General features: G+C 33.0%; 1 protein-coding gene across 1 annotated transcript in view; it reads left to right on the forward strand.

The window, feature by feature from the left end:
- Positions 1-307: 307 nt before the first annotated feature.
- LOC128983377 (atrial natriuretic peptide receptor 2-like) overlaps positions 308-26,008 on the forward strand; it is a 72,383-nt gene continuing 46,682 nt past the window's right edge. The window contains exons 1-6 of the mRNA XM_054402640.1: positions 308-433; positions 5,960-6,034; positions 15,256-15,333; positions 22,462-22,641; positions 23,342-23,510; positions 24,103-24,258. Coding sequence (XP_054258615.1) covers positions 338-433; positions 5,960-6,034; positions 15,256-15,333; positions 22,462-22,641; positions 23,342-23,510; positions 24,103-24,258 — 754 coding nt within the window. The 5' untranslated portion in view covers positions 308-337. The remainder of the gene's footprint in view (positions 434-5,959; positions 6,035-15,255; positions 15,334-22,461; positions 22,642-23,341; positions 23,511-24,102; positions 24,259-26,008) is intronic.

Below are 26,008 nucleotides of genomic sequence, written 5' to 3' on the forward strand. Positions count from 1 at the left end.
CTAACTATATCACATGTGTTACAGACACTACAAGCTAGAGGCTGAGATAGCCTCTATGACGTGGCGTGTCAACTACCGAGACATAGTGAGGGTCCCCCCAGGCAAACTACGTGGTAGTGTGTACAGCCTTGTGTGACGTAGCTAACTATATCACATGTGTTACAGACACTACAAGCTGGAGGCTGAGATAGCCTCTATGACGTGGCGTGTCAACTACCGAGACATAGTGAGGGTCCCCCCAGGCAAACTACGTGGTAGTGTGTACAGCCTTGTGTGACGTAGCTAACTATATCACATGTGTTACAGACACTACAAGCTGGAGGCTGAGATAGCCTCTATGACGTGGCGTGTCAACTACCGAGACATAGTGAGGGTCCCCCCAGGCAAACTACGTGGTAGTGTTTACAGCCTGGTGCGACGCAGCAGTCAGTGTGTAGGTATTATACCAATACGTATTCTTGTTGAAAATGTTGTATATATCATAATTTAGTAGACAAATTCGTAGTTTTTGTTCCAAACTGAAGTGCAACACACTTTTACTAGAGTAAATTTCAATTGTTAGTAAAAACTACCTTCTAGTATGTATACAAATAATTTTCAATTTTTCCTTATATCTCGATTAGCTATAAAGATGGAATTTGGTATACCTACTATTTAAAATAGGTAAATGAGCCATAATGAAATCTAGGCTTCATCAAAGTGTTGCGCTCTTAAGGCCTTAAGTATCAATGAATTAGGCATGCAATGTAAGTTATTTTTTACCACATACCGAATATATGTATGAGAAATTTTACAATTGAGTAAAATTTCAAAACGAATCACATAAATCTAATAACCTGATAATACATACTACTTGTCCTTGCTTTACATAAAACTTTGTTTGGTTCATAATAAATTTTTGTAAGCAAATTCACGGCCACATTAAAAATCCGAGGACAAGTATACCATTTATTAGGTATTATACTTTCATCACCGATGATAATCCCCATTTTTTAAATTCATAATAAATTAATAGGTAATGAAGTTATTTTACTATCCAAACTTCTCTGTTCGAAGAGTAGAAAAGAAAATAGCAAAAAGAGCTAGAACCTCATATATATCGATGGAAGAAGGTAAACCAGTAGTAGTATTATAAGTACTGGCTGGGTAAAAAAAACTTAAATTATTTCGTGTCAGACTTTAGACAGTGTGATTTGATTCCTCCTGTTCCTGATTCAAGTTCTCTAACTTAACAATATGGTAACAATATTTAAAAAAGACTGCAGTATTTTAATGTTATTTTCTAATTTCTAAAAACAATTTTCATAAAAAGGAAATTTGTGTAGTATTGCAGATGAAATGGTTCAAAGTATTACCTCTATTTTAAATTCAGAGGGAAAACGCTCTGTCCAAAGTACATTATTCATTCCCTTGGCCGCCTGATTAAGATAAGGGAAAGGTACGTCGACTTTTTCTGTCTCAATATGAATGCTATTGTATATATGTATGAATACTGTGTGAAGGAAAGTCTAATAAGGTTAGTATGTAGGATTAGAGTTATCAAATAAAAAATGTGTCTAATAACACGTGAATTATATATTATTTACACTTATACTGTTTTAACAAGACGGTAAATCCTATACTATAATACGAGCTTAGTCTGTTTGTCTGTCTGTAATATATATCTCGAAATCGAGGGGAAGGATTTTTACTAAACTTTGGAATTAGGGACTTATAGCCCTAAAGTCGTGATTAGTAACAGCTACTACCTCAGGAAAGTTCGTATTTCCCTATACAACTCATTTGAAAATTTGAAGATAACATTGTCTTATGGGCTGCTTAGGAACTATGCTGGTTGAACAAAATAGCAAGGAAAAGGTAAACAAAATACTTGTAACACGTGTTTACAAAAAGCCATCAACAGTATACTAGCAACAAATACAAATAAAAAAATCTAGTACAAAGGGGAAAAAACATCAAATGTAAATATTTAGCAAAGATTGCACGGGAGATTACTCGACACAGGGAAAAAGAGTAAGTGTTTGGTCACAGACAACAGAAACTATTAAAGTATTATATTGTCTGTGGTTTCGTATTGGTGACGATTCAGTGCACTGGCGTCAACTCAATGTTTCACTATTATTTAAGTGTATATTTTAAAATTGTTATTCACTCTTTTATTGTTTACATAATTTGTATTCAGTTGAATTAGTATTAAAGTTAATTGCATTACAATAATTTTAGTAGTAAGCAATATTGGCTTGAATCGGAATAATCTGTCTTCGGCTAATCCATCATATAATAGTATTTTGGAGAGTATGCTCCTGTTCAAGATTTACTTATACTTAAAGAAAGGTTTAATTTAGTGCCAAGAAACAAAAAACACCCCTTACACACGCTGAACTATGCTGTATAAAATGCTATTTTAGCTAAATACTACCGTATTAACCTGTGATTGTTTATTAATTCCTACTACAGAAACTAATATCAAAGATACTTCTTTAATTTTTAACATTTGTTTTATTAATTTACACTGCAAAAAATGTGCAAGATTAAAATAAATTAATGTGTTAGATTGCAAAGTAAAATTTTCCATCATAATAAATTGAAATTTTACTTAAACTTAAATAATAAAAGCCGAAATTAGCTATAAAGATACCGCGAGTTTCCATACCGAGCCATGGCTTGGTCCCCCGGTGCTATACATAAAATATGGAAATGGTGCTCGATTTCGATTGGACACTCCAATCATCATCAGACCCAATTGGTGAATGATCATGTCAACGAAATTGATCAACATTGTTATCTTTTATTAAAATATGTTACAGGCAAATTATATTATAAAGGCAATATATGTAATGACTAGCTATTCTAAACAATACCTAAAACAATTAGGCAAAGTATGAAATAGAATAATAATTATATGATTTTATACACTTTGACTAGGCATTGTGTATAATGCCTAGGCATGCTATAGGATGCCTGTAGGTGTGTCAGGCAATGTGTAAAATAAAGTTGTTTGTTAAAAATACACATTTATTTTATTTGTGGATTGATTTATTTTGTGTATGGTTAGGTTTGGTTGTTTCATTTTGGATAGTTTTAGCTTAGATTGACTTATGCCAAAAAAATTATAAAAATTAAAAGAAAATCCTCTACAATAATGGAATATTGAGCATATGGTTAGGTTAGATTAGGCTAGGCTTATTTTAGATTAGATATATTTATGCCAAACAATGGTACAAAAGTCTTAAAAAAGTCCAACAACAGCGTATTTTTAAGGCTACTTTGCCTTCGGTACCAACAGACATTCTATAAATGCTTAGGCAAAGTATATAACGAGCTATATTTCATACTTTGCCTGGTTCATTTCAGTCATTTAATAGAATGTTGGTTTTATACTTTTCCTGTAACGTATGTTCCATCTTGTTAAAACAATTTAAGTGTAAAAGTATGTTTCACGTGTTATTAGATGAATTTTTCTCCATAAAATTAATAACACGTATGCTACAACAGCTACATGTTTTGTGACCATCGTGTATAGTATTTAAAAAATAAATGTCCAATCAAAGCGTTGTTAAGGAATAAAATTGTGAAAAACAACTCTATATTCAAAATTCTTATGTTATTAGGCGGTAAAACAAGAGAAAAAAAGTAAAAAAAATACTACTATCATTTATAAGTACAAGATTTATAATATAAATTGTATCTCTTATAAAGAGCAAGACTTTTCACGTACATAAAAGTAGAGTAAATCTGTATCATTGATGTTGGACTCTGCCCTTGGCTTCTTATCCCATTTTAAAAGAGGGAAAATTTTCTCCAACAGTTGTTTACCGATTTCAAGGTAATTTTCTGAGTTTTATTAGTTGGTAATATGAGCCAGCTTCTATGGTGGCAATGAAATACTTTTAATTTGATAAAGTAATCTATTAACTATTTTATTTTAAATCCATGCGAAACACTTATATAAAAAATCCATTGCTTCTTATTTTTAGAGTAAGCTTTTTAGAGTAGTGTACAGTAAAGTTCCAAAGCAGTCAATGGTAAAGATCCAAGATGATTGGTTAATATTGAAAGGTTATGTGTACCTAAATATTCCTATTTTAACAAGGGCAAGATAGGGACTTTGTCTTTACCTTAAGACAGAATGTAATGGTGAAATCTATCCTACGTTATAAGCCTAATGATTGTTTGATACTATAATCTGAGCAAATTAGTTTAGAAGGACGAGCTAATACCATCGATAGGGCTTACCAGAGTTAATACACATCGCCAATGTGAGGGTTAACACGTTATAAAGCCCCCTTGATGTCTTGTCAAACACTGTCATCACTTACACGATCAAACTGATTACACTGCTCACTAATATAGTGCTGGTTTGTGACAATATCACACAATATGGCATGGGATTGTATAAATGTGTAAGATCAGTAACTAAGTATTAAGATAAGTGAATGGTTTCAGAAAATATGTACTAGTAACTATGTCACTAAAGGACTTTCGGGTTTTTATTTAATTTCTTCTTGTTGGAATAAAGATGAATAATTATTTTGAAGGATCAATATTTAATAAGACTGGTGTAAAACTAAACGGTCGGTACGTCAGTTTCCTTAAAGAAAACAATTTATTAGCAATACTAGCATGACGCTTTTACGTTAAGGGGAGTCTCAACTGGGATCGCCATATGTTCGTTTTCTACTTGTAGTTTTGGACCAATCCATCCACTATCGGCATCTTTTAGAATTGTGCCTTTGTTAACGATATCGTTACCAACACGTCAGTCAATAAAACTAGTACTGATTCCCCATGAAACTAAACATAAAAATAACCTAAAAATCTGAAAATATTGCTACATCATTTGTTCCCTACTAATTATCTTTGAAGCGTGAGATGAGGAGTGCACAGCACAAATTCTGTATTATTTATTTATTTTTCACTGTAAACCCCATTAACATCAGTGTTCTTGTGGGCTTCAGTCTTGGCCTCGGACCCCTTATTTGTCCACGTCTGGCATATTCCCTAAATCTAAGATCTCTTAACTTGGAAGTTTTCACAATTTCCTTCCTTTGGCACCTTGAAAACATCAAACATGAGTAGTCTGCACCTCTTAGCAATTAAAACTTTAGGTTTCTTCCTGATATTATTTTCTGAACGTTATCAGGAGAATGGCCGTCTTCTTAAAACCTATAACAAAAATTTAATTCTGAGGGCCTTAAAGCAAGATAAATATCCAGGTAGGTTTAATTTATAAAAGATAGGTTATTGTGCAGAAGAAATGGTTCTTAATATATTAGTCAGTGTTTTTTGTAGTAATTAGTGATTGACGGGTGATTAATTGTGCTTTTTGTGGCATATCTAGGGGTTTTTAGCCATCTCATTCTATAATATTATCAAGCAATGACTTGTGCTGTTTGTTAGCAGCTAAGTACTTAAACCATCGTAGCCTAACGAGCGTTTACGAAAGATTCACAGAGTTCAGTGTTTTGTGATGAAAATGATGCATGGGTCGTTATACTGTACATAAAAATTACAGTATACCTAAGGCTTAATTAAATTCTGTAGGTACTATTTTTTGATACAATATATGTTTGCTTAGTTATTAGGCTAAATTTTAATGTACCATTTAATAGTGTCAGTTATTGTGTCTCAAATATTCTTGTAAGGGTATCAATATTCGACGATTGCATGCCAGTATTACTCAGGGTACTCAATAACACAAGCTGTGTAATCGCCCGGGCTGGAGTAATGAGATTAAACCTCTCCAGAGAGCATTATAAAGGACAAAGAGGGTTCACATTGGGAAATTCACCTTAAATACGCTTTCAAGGTGTTGATCATAATGGATTCAATCTCTCTTAAATTTCTAAAACATAATATTATGTTTGTTTTAATCATGATAATTTTCAACAACATATTTTCCCTTACTGACCGTATATACTAAGCTACTAAAAATTAACCTGTTTTTATATTGTTTCAGACAGCATTCTCGGAGGATGCAATGAGCGTATGTGACATGGGGCGACAGGTGTTTGTGCCGACTGCTTTCTACAAGGTAGGTGATCCACTCATCACATCTTAGTGTTACAGTAATGTTCTTGTAGAAAGCAGTGAGCGTGTGTGACATGGGGTAACAGGTGTCTGTGCCGACTGCATACTACAAGGTAGGTGATCCACTCATAACATCTTAGTGGTAACAGCAATGTTCTTGTAGAAAGCAGTGAGCGTGTGTGACATGGGGTAACAGGTGTCTGTGCCCACTGCATACTACAAGGTAGGTGATCCACTCATCACATCTTAGTGGTAACAGTAATGTTCTTGTAGAAAGCAGTGAGCGTGTGTGACATGGGGTAACAGGTGTCTGTGCCCACTGCCTACTACAAGGTGGGTGATCCACTCATCACATCTTAGTGGTAACAGTAAATGTTCTTGTAGAAAGCAGTGAGTGTATGTGACGTGGGGTAACAGGTGTCTGTGCCGTCTGCATACTACAAGGTAGGTGATCCACTCATCACATCTTAGTGGTAACAGTAAATGTTCTTGTAGAAAGCAGTGAGCGTGTGTGACATGGGGTAACAGGTGTCTGTGCCCACTGCCTACTACAAGGTGGGTGATCCACTCATCACATCTTAGTGGTAACAGTAAATGTTCTTGTAGAAAGCAGTGAGCGTGTGTGACATGGGGTAACAGGTGTCTGTGCCCACTGCCTACTACAAGGTGGGTGATCCACTCATCACATCTTAGTGGTAACAGTAATGTTCTTGTAGAAAGCAGTGAGCGTGTGTGACATGGGGTAACAGGTGTCTGTGCCCACTGCCTACTACAAGGTGGGTGATCCACTCATCACATCTTAGTGGTAACAGTAAATGTTCTTGTAGAAAGCAGTGAGCGTGTGTGACATGGGGTAACAGGTGTCTGTGCCCACTGCATACTACAAGGTGGGTGATCCACTCATCACATCTTAGTGGTAACAGTAAATGTTCTTGTAGAAAGCAGTGAGTGTATGTGACGTGGGGTAACAGGTGTCTGTGCCGTCTGCATACTACAAGGTAGGTGATCCACTCATCACATCTTAGTGGTAACAGTAAATGTTCTTGTAGAAAGCAGTGAGTGTATGTGACGTGGGGTAACAGGTGTCTATGCCGACTGCCTTATAGAATGTAAGTGATTGCACTTTGATCGATGGAATGGTTTAAGGAAATTCACGTTGGCAGTGTATCCTGTTTTTTACAGTTGTATAACGATATTTAAGATTGTATTTTTTGACTTTATATTGCGTCTGCAAAATATGTAAGCTTTAAATTTTTAATTTCTGTTAGGTTTCATAAAACCCTAAGGACGTATCCGATACCTCAATAATGGACGAAACTATAGTATGTTATAAAGGGTTCTTAAAATAAAACGACAACTCTAATAAAAACCTGCATTATAGTATAACAATTTTTATAATACGATTGTAAATATACATTATTCTCACTGAGGATCGAATGAATATTTTTTAACTCCATAAATAACACATGTATTTTAAGTTCTACAAAATTGATTATAAATTAAACAAATGAATGTTTTTAAATGTTTGCTATTCGTAAGAGTTTTCAATTTTAAGTATAAAGTAATTTTTATTCTCACTAGATGATACAGCTACTGTATTTTAGATTATTAAAACGCTCCTGCCATTTTACACTTTATTTAATATTGTTTATACTGTCTAACATTTCATAGTGTCCAGTTTTTTTTAATGTTAAAAAGACTGTTAATTGTACTAAAGTATGCCGAAAAGTTTAACAATGAATTTAGTTTGGACAGGGACATTTTTTTACACAATTTTAAAAACGCAATTTTTAAAAAACATAATATTTATTAACTATTATTTAATTGTTCATTATTCTTAATGACCGGAATTAACAAACAGAAAAGACATTTCAAGTCAAAAACAAGAGGCTACAACAACTCATTTGCTATTGGCAAGTGTAAGTGGCAATATTTGACCAGACACAAAAGAAGGACCTTATGTGTACGTATTCTAAGGTAAAAATATCACAGAATTTAAATAGCACCTAACAGTCACTGCGATCAAGTTTATTTTATGATTCAGAAGAGGCTAGTCATATACGCTCTTCAATAAGAGAAAATGAAAATTTCATTTTTCATTTCATTTCATTTCAATATCTTTATTCAATAATTGTACATTGTACATTGAATAGTGTCAAATTCCTAACCTAGTAAATAAAGCTATAAGCTAAAATTACAATTTATATAATACTAAGAAACAATAAAATCAGGTTAATTGGGGAAACACCTCTTAGTTAATTGGGGAAACACCTCTTAATTGTTATCCAAATATAATGCAAGAGTCTAACATTTAACAAATATATCCATACTTTCAAGCTTTCTAAACATTGGAAAGGTTTAAGAGAAAATCGACTTAAACAACGTGATAATGTGAGGATGCTGGGTATACACTCTGACATACAACAAGATAAAATACGTTACAATTGACCAACTTCTAATGCTATTGCTGTTATTATATTCTAAGCAAATTATGGGTTCCCAGTTGGTAACCTAGAGTTTGTGGTATATATAAAAAATGGAAATCCTGAAATGGTTGATAGCAACCTTTGTTCACGATTAGATCCGATGGCCTATCATTTACTTTTCCCATGCGGAGAAAAGGGTTTTTTTAGGGGGGGGCCTAAAATCGAAGAGAGCTACTGCTTAAAAAAAAAATAGCAAACTTCAATTTGCTTCACACAGATTATCGGTAAAACAACATGAGTCTTCAGTTCGTCATACTGTAAAATCTTTGTTGCAATATATTAAAGACATGTAATCAACAGAAGTAATCAGTAACATAGAGAACAGAAATGAACGTGAACCTTCACTACATAATTATATTTAAGCTCAATTTCTATCAAGTTTACAGACAACTCTAGTAATCTTACTGCAATTAACTTGAATTCAATCAGAAAGTTTTCCTCAACGTTGTGTCCTTTACTATGCTGATCATTTAGCCACGCGGGTCCCCTAGTGATAAATTAATCTACTCAAAATCACAACTTAACCGAAAACAACATTCAACACAGTAGACGATTACTCCTTGAACAGTAATTTTGATAAGTCACTGCCTAATTTTAGACGCGCGTCAAAGACAGGCTTGTCAAGAGAGGGTAACCTGAACAAGGACCTTTGATCAGCCAAACTTGGCGTTGATCTTTAATATAACGGTTTACCTCCTGTTAATATATAATGAGTCACGTCGAGCCAACCAATCACAGTCAAAGCATATCTTAATGAAACTGTCTGCAGCGAGGACCAAGTGGCTAGGTCAAACGATTTAATTAAAAATTACATAATGTATACTTTAATAACTTGGTATTCAATCATGTATTCCTTTTATTTACGGAAATGTTCATTATTTGTCAGTCAGGAGCTTTTAACATTATGTTTCGTGAAATAATAAAGTATACAGGTAATTATTATATATAATTTAGCTTTTTAATGCTAGACGGTTTAGTGGTACTTGCACCTATGTACTTGTAATATGTCTTAAATAATTGGTAAGGGTTTTTGTTACATTTATGACCAAACATTGGTACTGTTTTTTGTATGTCCCAATTACTAAACGTTATGGGGTAGGGGAGAGCATAAATCAATAAACCCCATAAAATATATTCGATTTATCTAACTATATTAGTATCAAACAGTAAATCACTTAATTTTCCCTCTTATAATATGGAACATTTGTAACCACCCCTAATGATAGCAAAGACAAATATTGTTAGCTCTAAAATGATCACAATAAGAGGGACTTTCGGAGTATAATATTTTTATGTCTTTATTTTTTTTCACCTGCTAGGATTAATAATAGATATTCAATTCTATATTATTGATCCATTAGAAATTACTTTTGAATAAAAGGATTTGACTAAGCGAATATTTATTTACCTTCTTTTAATATTAGCTAATAACCGATTGACGCTGATTTTTTTCTCGGGAAAACTGAGAGAAACAAACCGAATTGGCAGACGGGGGAGGGAGTAACTTGCTTGTTAAACAATTCTCACTACACGTGTATACCCTGCGATCGGCGAGGGAAAATGAAAATGCTTACAATATAATAATACACTAATGCGATATTTCTCTGATTTAGATTATTCCAGTGAATCAAAAGATAATCCAGTGATTGTTCCAGTGAATTCAGACGTTTGCAATGAATGTCTTTTATTATATTGAATTAACTTGAATCATATAAAGATTTATTTTAGTGTGGATGAAATTGAAACAAAATAATTATTTACGTTAGATATGATTATTTTAAAATTTTACTAACTCCATTCAAACATATTTTTAAAGTTTATCAGTTTACTTAAATGACAACTCTTAAAAATAAAATGTATTATCACCTTATGATGTAGTTTTAAGTTATACTTATTATTAGTTTGTTACACTAACACGTTATCCATGATGGTGCAATTTACAAAGTACGTCTTTCCATCACTACATCACAGTACAACACTATACACAATACGCTAAAGAATACATTATGCCATTCACAAAATTAAGACTCAGAGTCTTTTATTGACATGCTACAACCACGAAGCGGAAAGGTTAAAATGAAATCCTTTCATCTTGTGCAACGTGTGTCAGGATGTAGATATATTTTTTAATTAAGTTTCAATCTCCAACGTTATAAAGCAACGGCATATTTATCTAAACAAAATTGTTTTTTATCTGGTCGTCTTACACAAGAGTTCACCAAAACTCTTAATTTGACAAAATCAAAGATGCGTTTTTATACTATTAACCTAGATCATTGGCCTTGTCTTTTTCCTCAATTGGTTTTCGTCATAATATTTCAAAGTCTAAGGGTAAGCTATGAAGTTACATTTTTCCACAATTCCATACAAAACATCACATCACATTCCATAAAGGGAAATGACTGCTAGTCATCACTGGTATTTACATCCAAATGTTGTTTCCTACAAAAAGGACTATAATAATCATATTTTAGAAAATTGAAAAATGTAGAAGTAACTGCTATACATCGAAACAAGACCAGGACTGTCAGAAAAAGCTACAGCCAGTATTCTTAGGAGTTCTAGGGAAGACAGTAATGAAAACGGCAGATTATTAGCGACTCGGTGGAATGGATCTGGATGTACAGGAGGTTGGTGTCTGGAGTACATCACTAAGTATGTAATACTCAGAGCTTTGCTAATATGTTTACTTGGAGGAGATGTTTCCTTACTCTGCTGACATTTTATCTCTTCAACATATTCCTGACTTTCCTGGTTTTCTAGCACTTATAAATCATGGAACGTAAATTAATATAATCTAAATTTGTTCATTTAATAGATTAAATCATTATTGGTCTGACTCTATACGTAAATCCTAATGTCTATGCATATTGTTTAAAATCTATATATCCATAAAATCGATTGTTTGTGGAACTGGCAAACGAGGCCTTACCGTGATGATAGCAAGAAGTATACAATCCAATTGTTTTATTTTTCTCAATTGATGTAGAGTGAGTAACAAAAACTACATACATTGTGCAAAACATAATTATCCTAATATAATTATAATTAGCCTAGTGCTATAATTATCCTACTGGTTTTATTTTAGATTGACCTCCTGAATATTACAAACATCAATATTTACTCCCAAAAAGCTGCCGAGTTTCTTTTATAAACAAAGGCTTTTTTATTTTTTTACGTAGTTGTTATGGGGAAGATATCTAATTTTGAGAGCACCTCGCGACCTTAAGGGTAAGAATTTTAAAATTCTAAAACCTTATTTCAAAATTACAAATTAATTTGAGACGAATTTGTTGACACCTAAAACGTTGAAATTGGTCAACAGATAAGAGAGGAGTGTTTACAAAAAACAGCTTGATGTATTATAGATATAGATATAGATGTACATTATTTTTATTATTATTAGGTACTTCCAACAAAGCTTAAGAACATAGCTAGATAAATACATAGATAGATGGATGTATAAATTTACATTTGTTCTGTCTGTGATATCTACAACCATATTTTAAGAAACAAAGCGTGCCTGAACAAAGTTGCAGTTTCCAGTGTCATATAAAGAGTGGCATAACTAAGACCAAAAAATCTCGGATTGGATAAATCATGATAAGTAATAATGTGAATAGATGAGAAATTCGCTATAAAATCTGTTTCCTAGACTGTAGCTATAAACTGCTATGTAACAACTTTGGATGCAATTTGTTGAAATAAAATCAAACAAAAACAATCATTTATCTACATTTAATTCTCATAAACTTAGAACTAAGTAGGGGTGCCTCAGGGTTAAATTTTGGGACCAATTTTGTTTATATGATATATAAAAGAAATGCCTAAAAGTATTCTTAATCTTCAAAAGAGTAAAATTTGTTCATACGCAGATGATTCAAATTTAACAGTGGCAGGGCGGGGAAAGCTAAAGATGAGTTGGAAATTTCGGCCTTTGTAGAGTTGTATAATATACAACAATTTCCAACAAAATAATAATTTGAATCATAATACAACAAAAACAAACTGTATATGTCCTTTTCAACTGAAGAAAGTAAACAGAAACTTCAACCAAATTTTATCATTGATTCAGAATCAATAGAACAACTTTCTGAGGCCAAACCTTTAGGTTTTTATGTAGATCTAAGTTGGAATATTCACGTAAAAAGATTATTTAAAGATTAATTCTGAAGCGTATGCATTGAAAGGAATGTCTTATTTATGCAATTTAGATGCACAAAAAAAAAATGTATTTTGCCCATATTGATTCACACATAAACTATAGCATTAGACTGTATGGGGACTATATGGGGAATTCTAATCATCCAAGAAAAAGCCATTAGAATAATGTTACACCTTAAAAAGATGAATCTGTTAAATCTCACTTCCAAAATCTAAATATTTTAACAGTTTTTGCAAATTGCAAATACGTTTGAAATAGCATGTATAGCTAAAAAAATCAGCATAAAATATTATCCTGTTGTGCCAGATCGTTACAATACAACACATACAAAGGATATTGTAACTTCAACCTATAAGCTGGAATTCTCCAAAAAGAAACACATTAAATGAAGAAAATTGCCTGCCTCTATAAAGGAGTAATCAATTTATAAATAATTTAAGGCCAAATAATAAAACAATATTTAATAGGAAAGGCGCCTTAAACAATGGAGTAACTCATTAAATAAATGTTCATTCATTAATTAGTACTTAAAATATATATACATACGCTACTTATTTTTGACACTATTTTTGTACCCAATACATTTGGGTACAATTATTACAATTATTATTTGAATTGCACAATACATGTAAGAAGGAAAATAATGATGTTTTGAATTTGGATATTTTTTATTTGAATTTTTAAATATATTATTTATAATCATTTACGGAGATTTTTGTTTATTGTTAACACAGCTCTCACTTTTTAATGATATCGGTAAAACTTGTTCCTTAGTTTTACTATATAATACCACTCAAAAGTAGGCATTTCTTGTACTTGCATACTTGTCATTTCTCGATTTGCTTCGTCCACAGCGTTGCTCTTACTAAATGGTTCTGGTAGGGTAAGAGTTCAGGGATGAGTCTCTGACATTTACCAACGCCAGGGGACTCTTCATATCAGCCATTGATTACGACCGTTCCCATTACTTGCGAGATTGCGACTTATAATCCACAATATTGATTTGAAAGGTTGATCAAATCAAGGGTTGTGTTGTTATGCATCAGTTGTACTTAAAATTTACTTCACGAAATAGTTAAGGGCAATTTATGTGAGGTATAGTCTAGCACATTTTATTTTAACATTGCATAACTTTCACTTTTATGAAAATTTATATATTTATTACAGTAATCCTATTTGCTACAAACCGTACAACAACCAAATAATAATAACCAAAAATCGTAAGATACATAATATAACATTTTCACTATAAAATTGGAAAGGAAAAAGGATAACTAGTAAATGTAACCCTGTAATAAGCTCGCTTTGAGCTCTAATACGTCACATCGGAGAGTAAAAGCAGCACAATAATGCGGCTTAGCCGGTAGCTACAGACATTTACAAGCACAATAATGCGGCTTAGCCGGTAGCTACAGACATTTACAAGCACAATAATGCGGCTTAGCCGGTAGCTACAGACATTTACAAGCACAATAATGCGGCTTAGCCGGTAGCTACAGACATTTACAGCACAATCAACGTCTCACCTTTGGCATCATATTTTATATATTAATTCACTTTTTATTTTATTTTCAATTATAATCTCGTAATCGTATTTTGCAGGAGTACAAATATTCTTTCTCGTTTGATTAAAAGGTTTCTAGGGACCTGGGGGAAATTAAAAAGTGAAGTAGGCGTAAATATTCGTAGTTTGATTCTCCTTGCTAATGAGTAAATATTTGAATGGATACTCCATTATCCTTATATGTGATGGACAACAGGTGCCCTGCACGATCGCCCACTTGACTGTTAGCCCCCAACTATCAATCTTTTTTTCAGAAACTGGCCTTAGCACTATAGAGGGATGAAAACACCATTCACTTACAAACCTTAATGTCATGATCCACTTGTAAATGAGAGGTGTTCAACGTGTGGATAACGAAAGGCTTGTAACAAAATGACATTGTTGCTAGAGAGGTGTATTTTATTTATCTGAAAAAAAAATGTACGATGGTGGTTGATTAAATATCGTAGATTTAACCATACAGTATAAGATATATATACGAAATAATCAATCTATTAAAAAATTATACTGTAAACGTTTAGTATTACAATAAACTGCGAGGAATAATTGCCTACTCCTCCAATACTTCCAGAGATTGGTAATAAAAAAATCAAATATAAATTCTAAATTCAATAAATGGGTTGTTTAACTTCGGTAACTTTCAAACGTTTTCTATACCGATCCAGTAATGTGGGAATTTTATTTAAATAATGATATTTCATTCATACTTCTAAACTTAGCTTAAGTCCATGGAAGCAAAAAAACGAGTCTAATAACAGTTTTTTTTTTTTTTTTTTTTTTACCATGGGAACAATGTAGTTAAAAAAAAATGTCTAATAAAACAGACGGGTAACAATTACATATTATTTGATATTGAAAATCATTTATATTTTAATTATGCATACTTGTGTACTTCTTGTTTATTGTAGTACGATGACGGTTTTATCTCTTGTCTGTTTTAAGTCTCTTTGTGTTGTGATGTTTTTGTCTCCTAAGACTTGTTATTAATTATAATATTGATTTGGTTTTAGGGAAACAAAGTTGCGATAAAAAGCATCAAGAAAGCTCGCATCGAGCTGACAAGACCTCTACTTCTAGAACTAAAAAGAGTAAGTATAAAATCAGATTACATTTATAATGATTACGATAAAATTTTTCTTGATACAGTACATTTTATTTATTTAGTACTGAAGAAATAACTTGTCCAAAGATGCGAAAACCAGCGAAAAATGTTAAATTAAAAGGTTCTGAATTATATTGTAAGATCTTGCTTATATTAGCCTTTCTACATAGTTTATCTCATAAAAGGAAATGATTTTATGTCAAGACTTACGGTTCTTCAATTAAGATCCTTAAAAGATCCAAACTGCAAAGGTGAATGTTTACAAGGATCGTTCGAGCGTATTATTCTGCCTCAACTGTTATTTGTTTGTTCAAATGCCAGCTTTCATACTGTGCTCTGCAAACGCTTGGATAAATATTTACATTTTTTCGAAACCTGAACAATAACTGTGATTTGTTAGAAACGGATCATTGTGTTACTTTGTCCTGTTTGAAAATGGCATAACCGTGCACTCTGAGCCTGTTAATAATGGTAAAAATAAACATACATGAACAATAAATATGTCAGTCTATAATAAACAGTTTTAAGACTGTAGGATACGTATTTATTATTATTTTAGCTGTACATTCTAATCCGTGCATTATTTGTTACACATAATAGACATGTGTTGTTATCCATAATAAAGTGTTACACTTGTACATTTGAATTAAATTTAGACATCCTCTTAAAACTTCATAATCTGACCGTAGCCTATGATCAATATATCGGTGTAAATTGGAATTCTCTATCTAGTGTTTGTTAGTGTTTGTTAGTGTTTGTTATTATGCATTTAGTGCCCTAAAACATGAACTGATATCTCATGCCAGAGAACTGAGTAGATTAAAGCTTTATATAGGTAAAATGTATAATGTTATAAAATCATATTTACCTGTAATTAGAAGATCATACTCATAATAAAAATACAATATTACGATTTGTCTTTTAACTGGTTGAAATGCCAATTAGGTGGTCTGAGAGCCAAGTATGATTGCAATATGAAATGTAACCATAATTAAAGAGACGCCTTGTGATTGGCCAGTGAGTATTTCGCCGACAGAGACCTGCTGATTCCATTGACAGAATTATTAATTATTAACCAAATGAACAAAGTAAGCTTGGTCGCCTTCACAAACTATTTTAGCATCAATTTAACGTCTTTGAATTACAAAGTAGAAGGTTCAACGCCACAGTTTTGTTATTAGTTAAACGATCCCTGCCTGAAAACATTGTGCAAGCTCTCCATATGAGTAGAACCTGCACTTTGTTGTATGTCATTCATCTCCTCTAGAGGATCAGCTGAGACAGTGAAAAATCTGCATATAAAACACTAATAATTCGCTTGTTAAAGCTTCGGAGTCATATTTAGTTGTTAATGTTTTGGACCTTTTCAGTTAGTTCACTACCAATATGTTTTATTTTTAGGTTGAAATTTTATAATTAATTAAAAATTCTCTTTTGGATTAGGTTATTATAGGTTGCATTGGGTTAAGCTGGAGCTAAAACCAAGGTTATAATTTAAATTGTGAATTTTTACATACAAAATATATAGTGGTGGTGAATCACGGCAATAGCCCTAATTTTAAGCTAGATTTAACCCTTCGTTAAACCAATGTATCGTTCTTATAAAATTTAAATTATAGCTTTTGCTTGAACATAAATCAAGACTTATTATTACAATCTTTTTACATTTAATCGCAAAGAAACCTGTGCTGTTAGTTCTTTGGCAAGAAAGCACTAACTCGATTTTAACATTCAAAACTAACTAGAAAAACTATTTTTAAAAAGATATTTTGGACGAAATAAAATGTTTGACATTATAACCTAGGGACAAAGAGAGTGTGTGAGCTGAAAGAACGTCAGGGCGTCAACTGTGAAGGGCCCTCCGCCCGACATCTGGGTGTTTAATTGAAATAAGACTCTACTTGCTTTGTCAATTTAGCACCATTTACCTGGCAGTATGAATTTTGATACAAACCATGAAACCAATAGGTGTATAGTCACTCCTATGCAGCCTTACACCAATTAAATAAGAATGTGAGAAACGACCAAATTCGTAAAGTCTATTTGCTAATGTTTTAATTAAGACAACTTTAAAAACTTTACCATATTTTACTAAAAATGGTATCTTATTTTACAAAGATTTTTTTATTGAGATATCATACTTTTAATCCGTAAAATTTTTTTCCATTGGAAAGTATTAGAACACTTTTAGTCACCATGCGTTCTTCTATAAGATAAATTCAAACTAGAACACCAATAATGTAAAAATATGTACTACTAAGAGTTGAAACTGCCTAACCTATAAAACGTTGATAAATCACAGCAATAAAAAATTGGAAATTTTTTAATCTAGAAAATAAAGAGGGAAAATTCTTTTACGCACACAGGTAGCCAGCCCGTAGTGTGAGACTCCTGAATCTATCACAGACTACTCACTAAAAAACTCCCTCTACTCTGTTGGACACCGACCTGGAATTGTTTGTCACATTACTTCAAGTCAGGCCAACATGTGACCTATGCCCTCAGGGCTCTCACCGTTTTTGGCATTCAGATACTTTATGACCTACACCGCATCCCGGTCAAGGTCGAGCTTCTTGGCGCGGAGAGTACCCTGGATGTAATGTGACACACAGGTCCAATTGTCCTCACCCTTTGTCATCATCGGTATGACCGTGTCCACTGACAGCAGTCCTACTAACTGTTGAGCCTCCAGGCGGGGCCTTTCCCAACGCTTCAAAATTAATGTAAATTGTTAACAAACACTCGTATAATTCAACATAAACGTTCAATACCAAAAATCAATAAAGTAAAACATTTCTTATCAATGTAAGCTGTAGCCTAAAGGTAGGCTAGTTTAACACATATTACTAAAACAAATATGTTTATATCTTACGACCAAACCCACTATAACCTTTCTTCAACTTGTGTTCATAACCTTGCATTTTAAATGAACAATATTTAATTAATATTGGGGATGTTAAACGGCTGGGGTTTGTCAAACAAAATTTGACAACTAGAGGTAAATATTCCCGGAATGAGGCAGTCGTAGGAACTGTTACACAGGGCCAATTAGAGGTAAATATTCCCGGAATGAGGCAGTCGTAGGAACTGTTACACGGGGCCAATTAGAGGTAAATATTCCCGGAATGAGGCAGTCGTAGGAACTGTTACACGGGGCCAATTAGAGGTAAATATTCCCGGAATGAGGCAGTCGTAGGAACTGTTACACGGGGCCAATTAGAGGTAAATATTCCCGGAATGAGGCAGTCGTAGGAACTGTTACACGGGGCCAATTAGAGGTAAATATTCCCGGAATGAGGCAGTCGTAGGAACTGTTACACGGGGCCAACTAGAGGTAAATATTCCCGGAATGAGGCAGTCGTAGGAACTGTTACACGGGGCCAATTAGAGGAAATGGTCTTCACCCTCGCACTGTAAACACCGCTCGATATCCTTCGCTTAAGCAACTTCAACATTCCATACTCCTTAGCATAACTAACACGATAATTTTTAGGAGTGTAATTAATTAGCTTTTGATATGTAGGTCAAACACATATCAAAAGCTAATTAATTACACTCATTATTATTATATCTAAAATGTGGTGTATTATATATAAAATTATGTGGTGAGTTGAACAAATACTTTATTCCGTAGTTGCCAGCACAAAGTACGATACCAGCAACATGTTTAAGCAACAATCATTGTGTTTCTCATGTCACGAAATTTCATTGAATATCGATATATCATGTCAAGTATAGTAATTATTGAAAATTACAAAATAAACTCATTTCTTATAATCTATTTATAAAATAGGCAAGCACGATTTTTGTCGGCAGAACTCCTCCGTAATTTCTTAACCGACTTGTTCAAACTTTAATCGGACTTTGTTCATTAATGTATCATTTGAAAGATTTCATTGAGTAGATGTCATATAAGGTCTGACATTTCCTAATAGTCCATCTGGCTCTGTCCCAGTTGCTTTAAAGTTCCCATTTTAACTTTTTTGTTTACATTATTATCAGGTGGTTAATTTAATTACTGTTAACATTAAGTTGCAATAAAAAGAAACACGTCCTACAAACATTTACTGACTTAGTTTGAATAATTACATGATTTTGTGCTATTAAAACTATTTGTTGTCTGCATAATAACATTTGTAATGATTTACTGGCATTGAGTAATAAAGGGATTTACAGTTTTAATTTTGGCTCTAAAATCTATGCTCTGCATATTATTATATATAGGTTCAGTATAACATCTCAAAATTTAGGTTTTTGAACACATTCTCATAAATGAAGGTGAGAAAGCCTGGTCGATTTGGTATATTTAACACAAAAAACAAACTAAATTGACGCAGTACTCTATTTCTTGAGCAATCAGTAGAATAGGACTACACCCGAGAAACCTTTATTAAAACTTTTATTGTAGGAATAAATTATTCACAGTTAAGGGAAACAAAAAACCCAAACAACGTCGGAACTTTTAACTCTGCATTTTTTCAGGGAAATATAATTGACGTTATTACCTTACACCAACCAACCAAGATAAAGTCAATGTAGCAAATACAATTATAACAACAGATAATGCAGGATATTGGGTAGTACTTGAGTAAAATTAACAATTTGTATTGCTATTCAAAAAGAATAATATTCTAAATTTGTAACTATCCTGACGACAATGGTGGTATCACTTCAGCTACAATATCAATGGCGAATATAGACATAAGTCAACTTTATACGGCTATGGGTAGGTCGGGAACATTTGTAGAAAACCCCTCCAAAAAAACAAGATTAACGAACGAACTGTTATTAACAGAGTATTTCCATTAATTACATAATCTTTTAGTTAAGTCCTTTACACTCGTCGAAAATCATCGTTGTTATTAGTTTTAAAATAGCTCCTGAAACACCAGTACTTGTAAATTGCTCAATTTCGAGCAAAAGGTACACTAGTTTACGGAAATTCATTGAATACAACGGGTAAAGGCATACACCATAAAGCTTATTACTAAAGAATATTTTTTATATGGGGTTTGTCCAAAATGGTGAACGCTAAACTGCAAATATATCAATGTTCTTCAGGAATATGTCGAAATAAACCGTGATCACAACAGATCATGTTGTGTATATTAATGTTTATTCAAAATAAAAACTGTTCTCAATAGCCTACTCAAGAAATACGTGGACATCGTGTTGAAGACTCACTACTCACGCCAATTTGGCCGAAATACTTCTAAATGAAACTAAGACGATGGTTTAGGTTTAAAATTTGTTTACAAAATACCTATAATATGTATTCATTTTAGTTTTGATACATAAAAATCTTTCAAAATACAATTAAAGAGAATATTTCTTTCGCTCATGATGGGTATCTTAACTGTGTGTATTAAATATTTAATTTGTATTAATTTTTCGTATACAATACATATATTTTGAACTGTAACTCCAGTATGAAGTCGTTAACCCTCGTGTTTAATTATAATTTAATCAATCCTTGTACTGATTGAGCAAATGTGTCACTTCACTGTTATCAAGATAATGGTGTGATAATGTTGCAGAAGACCTGGAATATGTTAAGATGTTTAAAACATTAGAGAGGAAATAATCAAAAACTATCTTTGTAAAATCAACTGAGAATCTGAGAGTTATAAATCAATATTGAAATACTGAAACCTCAGAACGTATAGGGGAATGTTATCTTGTGGTGGATGTTTTATTACGTGAAAATGGATTTACAAAAAAAACTAATACAAACTTACGAAAAGATTTATTTAGCAATCAAATGTTTCTGTGCAAATAATGGTTTATGATCGTCTGAATTCTGTCACAAAAAATGGAATACATAATATTATATGGAACAATAGTGCATCTAATTCCACTGCCAAGAATTAAAATTTGGGGATTAAAAAGGAAAATAGATGGTAAGCTAGGTATTCATAAATAAAGCTATACAAATTGTGGACCTAAAACGGAGAAAGATAAGTAGATAGGAACACAGGGACAAGGCGTCTTTCTTAAAGGTTATACAGAGTGTGGATAAAAAAGGATCGAAAGATCGGATTGGACGAAGATGTAGTAGTGCTATTGAGAGTATTCACATGTTTGCGTACGTTTTCTAACTCTATCTCAATCCACAGATTTATGGGCGTCCCTCCAGTTTCTAGTAGGAACATTGTAAGCTTTTTATGTACCTATGATGTAGTGTACCAAGCCACACATGAATCTCTATGTAGGACAAGGCCATTCGCCAAAGCAACAAAGGAAATCCTGGGAAATGGTAAAACTCTGGCAGTGATTTACATTGAACGGTCGGTATCTTTGATTTTGACTTACTATATATTTTCCAACAATATGGAATAAAACATGAAACATTACTTCAGTTAATTAGATGCGTTATTTGAATAAAATTAGGCGTCTAATGATAAATTATAAAATACACGCTCACACACTGTAAACATATAAAATTATTGTATATAGTGTGTCCGAGGCATTCCCAATAAGTTTGTGTAATTGGTTCACCTCAGAAAATTATGTTCATTTTTTTAGTTTCTACACCTTACCAATTTGCATTGTGTAATTTTTAAAATTTAACTCCTATCAAATCAACCTTTTAAATTCAAATGAAAACTAACGAACAATTAGGCAATTTTTATATTTGAAATAGTAAAACGTAATCCTGAAAAATACTTACTTAGTCCAAATAAAGGGTCTCATTATGGGTTGAGGATCAAACAAGTGTAATATATTTAATAACAATCATAATTTTATTGCAGGCTCTCATGAATGGTCGAGCGAACAACAAATGAATCAAACTTGTAATTTTTCATAGATTCATAGGTTGCTTTATTTATAACACGTACATCGTGTTTTTTGTGGACAAGCATATGTTGTATTTTAGCTAATTTGTTGCACAAGTTCTAAGACTTCATTATGTCAACAGTTTAATACGAGTATCAATAGGAACAAATCGTTAAATTTCTGTTACGATAAGTCAAAATCATATTTAGAGCAGTTAAGTCAGCGGCAAACATAGGCTTAGTAAACATACGGAAAAGTAAATATATTATATCTTGTAAAACTGATGAATGGATATTATTTTAGAACAAATGATACTAGCAATTTTCTCTCGTTTTAGCTCAAGGACCTCCACCACGATCACCTGGTCAGGTTCTACGGCGCGTGTATAGACCAGCCGGACATCTGCTTCCTGTTGACCGAGTACTGCCCCAAGGGCTCGCTGCAGGATATCCTAGAGAACGACCAGTTCAAACTCGACTGGATGTTCAGATACAGTCTCATGCATGACATAGTCAAGGTGCGTAGATGATAGTTATATAGCTTTAATATTATCAAATTAATATGATTTTAGCCAACTTATTCCGTAGTCATAAGTAGCTTTACTGTTGTTTGTACTGTTGACTCTTGTTAGTTCCAGACTTGTTAGATACACACATTTCATGATATGAGTCACATTTGATATGAAGTCTTCGGCCGATATCTTTACATTTCTGTAAATAATTCAGATTTTGGCCAGAGTCTCGTGTCTTTCCACACTCGATGTCGAGTCCAGTTTTGCGTTCCTTAATGACAATTGGATGGATCATTTATTAGTCAAGAATGTAATATATAACTGACCTGCTTGTGTTTAAACCGTGTTTACTTCACAATAATCAATTCTAATGTTTTAATGTTGTTTTTCTGTAAAATAATGTCTACAACTTATTATTTCTAACACCAAATAATTCAGCTCTATGTTGTTGTAAGTCTTCATGAGTTTCATTTTCCAGACAATAAAGTTAGATTTGGCATATTTCCGGTAATCTGACACAACCCAGGCCCATGGACGAGACTTGGTTGTAGTTTGCAAACAAATATATATATTTAGTTTTGTGATACTGTAACATTTAGCTGTGCTAGTAAACATTTTTGTGCATTATTCTATGAGTATGTAGGTTTCAAAACTATATACTAGTCACTTACTTCCGTATCCATACTATTACTTACTTATGTTTCAGGGCATGAGCTACATACACGCGAGCGAGATAAAGTCCCACGGTTCGCTCAAGTCGTCCAACTGCGTGGTGGACAGTAGGTTCGTGCTCAAGATAGCAGACTTCGGCCTGAGGTCACTGCGACAGAGCGAAGACTCCTGTAGTGGAAGTGACTCCTACGCCTCCTGGAGAAGTAAGCATCCAGTGACTTTCCACATGTAAAGGGCATCGGGTCGGCGGTCCTTTTATTTAACTCTTTAAGACTTTCAATTAATAAATAATTCCAAAATAAGTTATTTCTATAAACATACAAAATTGTAGACCTACACCGTCGTTTTTACAATACTTTTCGAGGATCGTTCTGTGTAAGGTGGTGGTTTGCATGGATTAACATAATTTTTAAGACATTGTTGGAAATAATCATGTTATATACTAGCGCACTTCATTATTGTAATTTTACACATAAATTCTAAGCACAGAATATCGTTCCAATAACAGAGTTTCCAAGCAGTGTCTATTAATTTATATTTAATACAGATTATCCATTCACAATTCTTCAGTAACCATAAGTTTATTATGCATATAATGTTTACATACCGAGACATACATCCTTACATTTTATGAGCTATACCATTGAGTATAAACCTATACTCAATGGCTATACACATGATAAAAACTACGACACTTGCAATAACTAATTATTTGTCTTTCTATTTTTATTGTATTTATTATTGTTATTGAGCTACTAACGTCTGCAATACATCTTCTTGACCATTGTTTGACAGAGCTGCTATGGACAGCACCGGAGTTACTGAGGATGAGGCACCCCCCGGCTGAGGGGACGCAAAGGGGAGACGTTTACTCCTTCGCTATCATCGTCCACGAGATCGTCACCAGACAGGGGCCTTTCTACCTCGGTGATCAGAATCTCGGTCCTAAAGGTACATAGTGTCACTATAACTTATAAAACAGTGGGGTGCCTGAGTGGATATAGTACTCGCCTAATAAGAAGCTTACCGACTTGGTCATGTTGATAGCTCTAAACTAGGCCTCGCTGCCCTCGATCAACATTAATTCTAAAACTGCATAATGCAGTTGAGGTTTTAACTGTTATAGACTTAAGACAGCTGGTCTTATATAGTACCAAGCAATAACAGTAACATACACCCAACTCCATTCTACTCCTTCATTCGTAATTAAATATTATCCTACTCATTCAAATGATTGTGGTCAATAGCATTTTAGTATTATAGGGGATCTTCAATTTTGGCGTTACTGTAAAGTTTTAACTTTGTTAGTTTTTTTGGTTTTTCGGAATATTTAATGTTATAATAATGTTAACAATGATTTTATATTATTAAACAACAAATAATCGGTTTTTTTTTGTTGGCAAAATACAAAATAGCTATAGTTGTGCATCAGGTGGTATTAAAATCAACGCTAAGATATGCAACATTAACTAGCTCCGAATACAGTAAGCGTATTCTTGTGACAAAACGTAACAACAGTAGCCAGTTCAGTTGTTCGCCACCCGGTAGCAGCACTGAACATTCAAAGATACAATCGATATGAAACACTGGCGCTCTTCGTAGTAAATTCACAAACGAAATCAAAATAATATCGACAAAGTAACGTTGTTGTTACAGACTTAAACTGGGTTTTTTTCTGTTTCGCTTACAAGTAAATTAGTAAATGTATTTTGTATGATGGATAAACATTAATTCGCTCTTTTTGCACAGATAAGGTTTAGATTATTCCTTGGCTTTGTTTATTTTCCTGTATTTTGTTCTCTGTTACATAAGATTGTTACAAATACAGGAAAGAGCAAAGTAGAGATGTAAATTTTCTTTCTACGTTGTCAACATTTGGGTTTTAATGCTCCATCGCTATATATGATACTAGCAGAGTACCCGTCCTTCGTACGAGATTGGCATAAAAGTATAAAATGTTTAGTACAGTTGTACCACTTTATACCACTTTATGTATCTATATTCTGTGGTTATACTCAAGCTTTGCGTTTGCAATGGGGGAGGACACAGTATGATAAAATTTGCTTCTTTAAATTTACGATATGCTATAGTATTACACATCTACCATAACCATAATGTTCTACCATTTCACCCAAAAAATAGAAAACAATTATCAAAGATTCACAAAATATCACAATTATTCGTGAAATTAAAAAAAATAAACAAAACTGTAAACAGACGGTTCTCATTGCGTATCACAGTTTTGTGTTGCTATTTTATTCAAATTAGCTGTTTTCATAAATTAAAAAATAATAGTGCTGCACCCTGTTGGTAATCTTATAACTTTTAATGCTTTTGCATACCATAGAACTAACATTTTTATCTGAAACAGCTGACTAAATTCTTTAATCCCATTTAAATATGAGTACTCATAAGGTTAACATGGGAAACTCTAGAGCCACTGGGGCGGAGCCCGAAAGGATTTTTGAGATAAGAATATGCCTATATGTTAAACGGGAATGTGAGCTATCATCATGCCAAATTTCAGAACAATCCGTCCAGTAATTAATGCGTGATTGAACTTCAAACAAACAAACACACAAACTTTCACATTTATAATATTAGTAAGATAAGATTATATACCAAATAGGGGAACTAAATTATGCATGTGTTACTGCCTTGTAAGATATTGTATTTATTAGAATAATTATGTTTGCTACAC

The sequence above is a fragment of the Macrosteles quadrilineatus genome, unplaced genomic scaffold (genome assembly GCF_028750875.1).
Source record: "Macrosteles quadrilineatus isolate MER2022 unplaced genomic scaffold, UCM_ALF_1.0 Scaffold_1__1_contigs__length_201487025, whole genome shotgun sequence".
NCBI lineage: Eukaryota > Metazoa > Arthropoda > Insecta > Hemiptera > Cicadellidae > Macrosteles > Macrosteles quadrilineatus.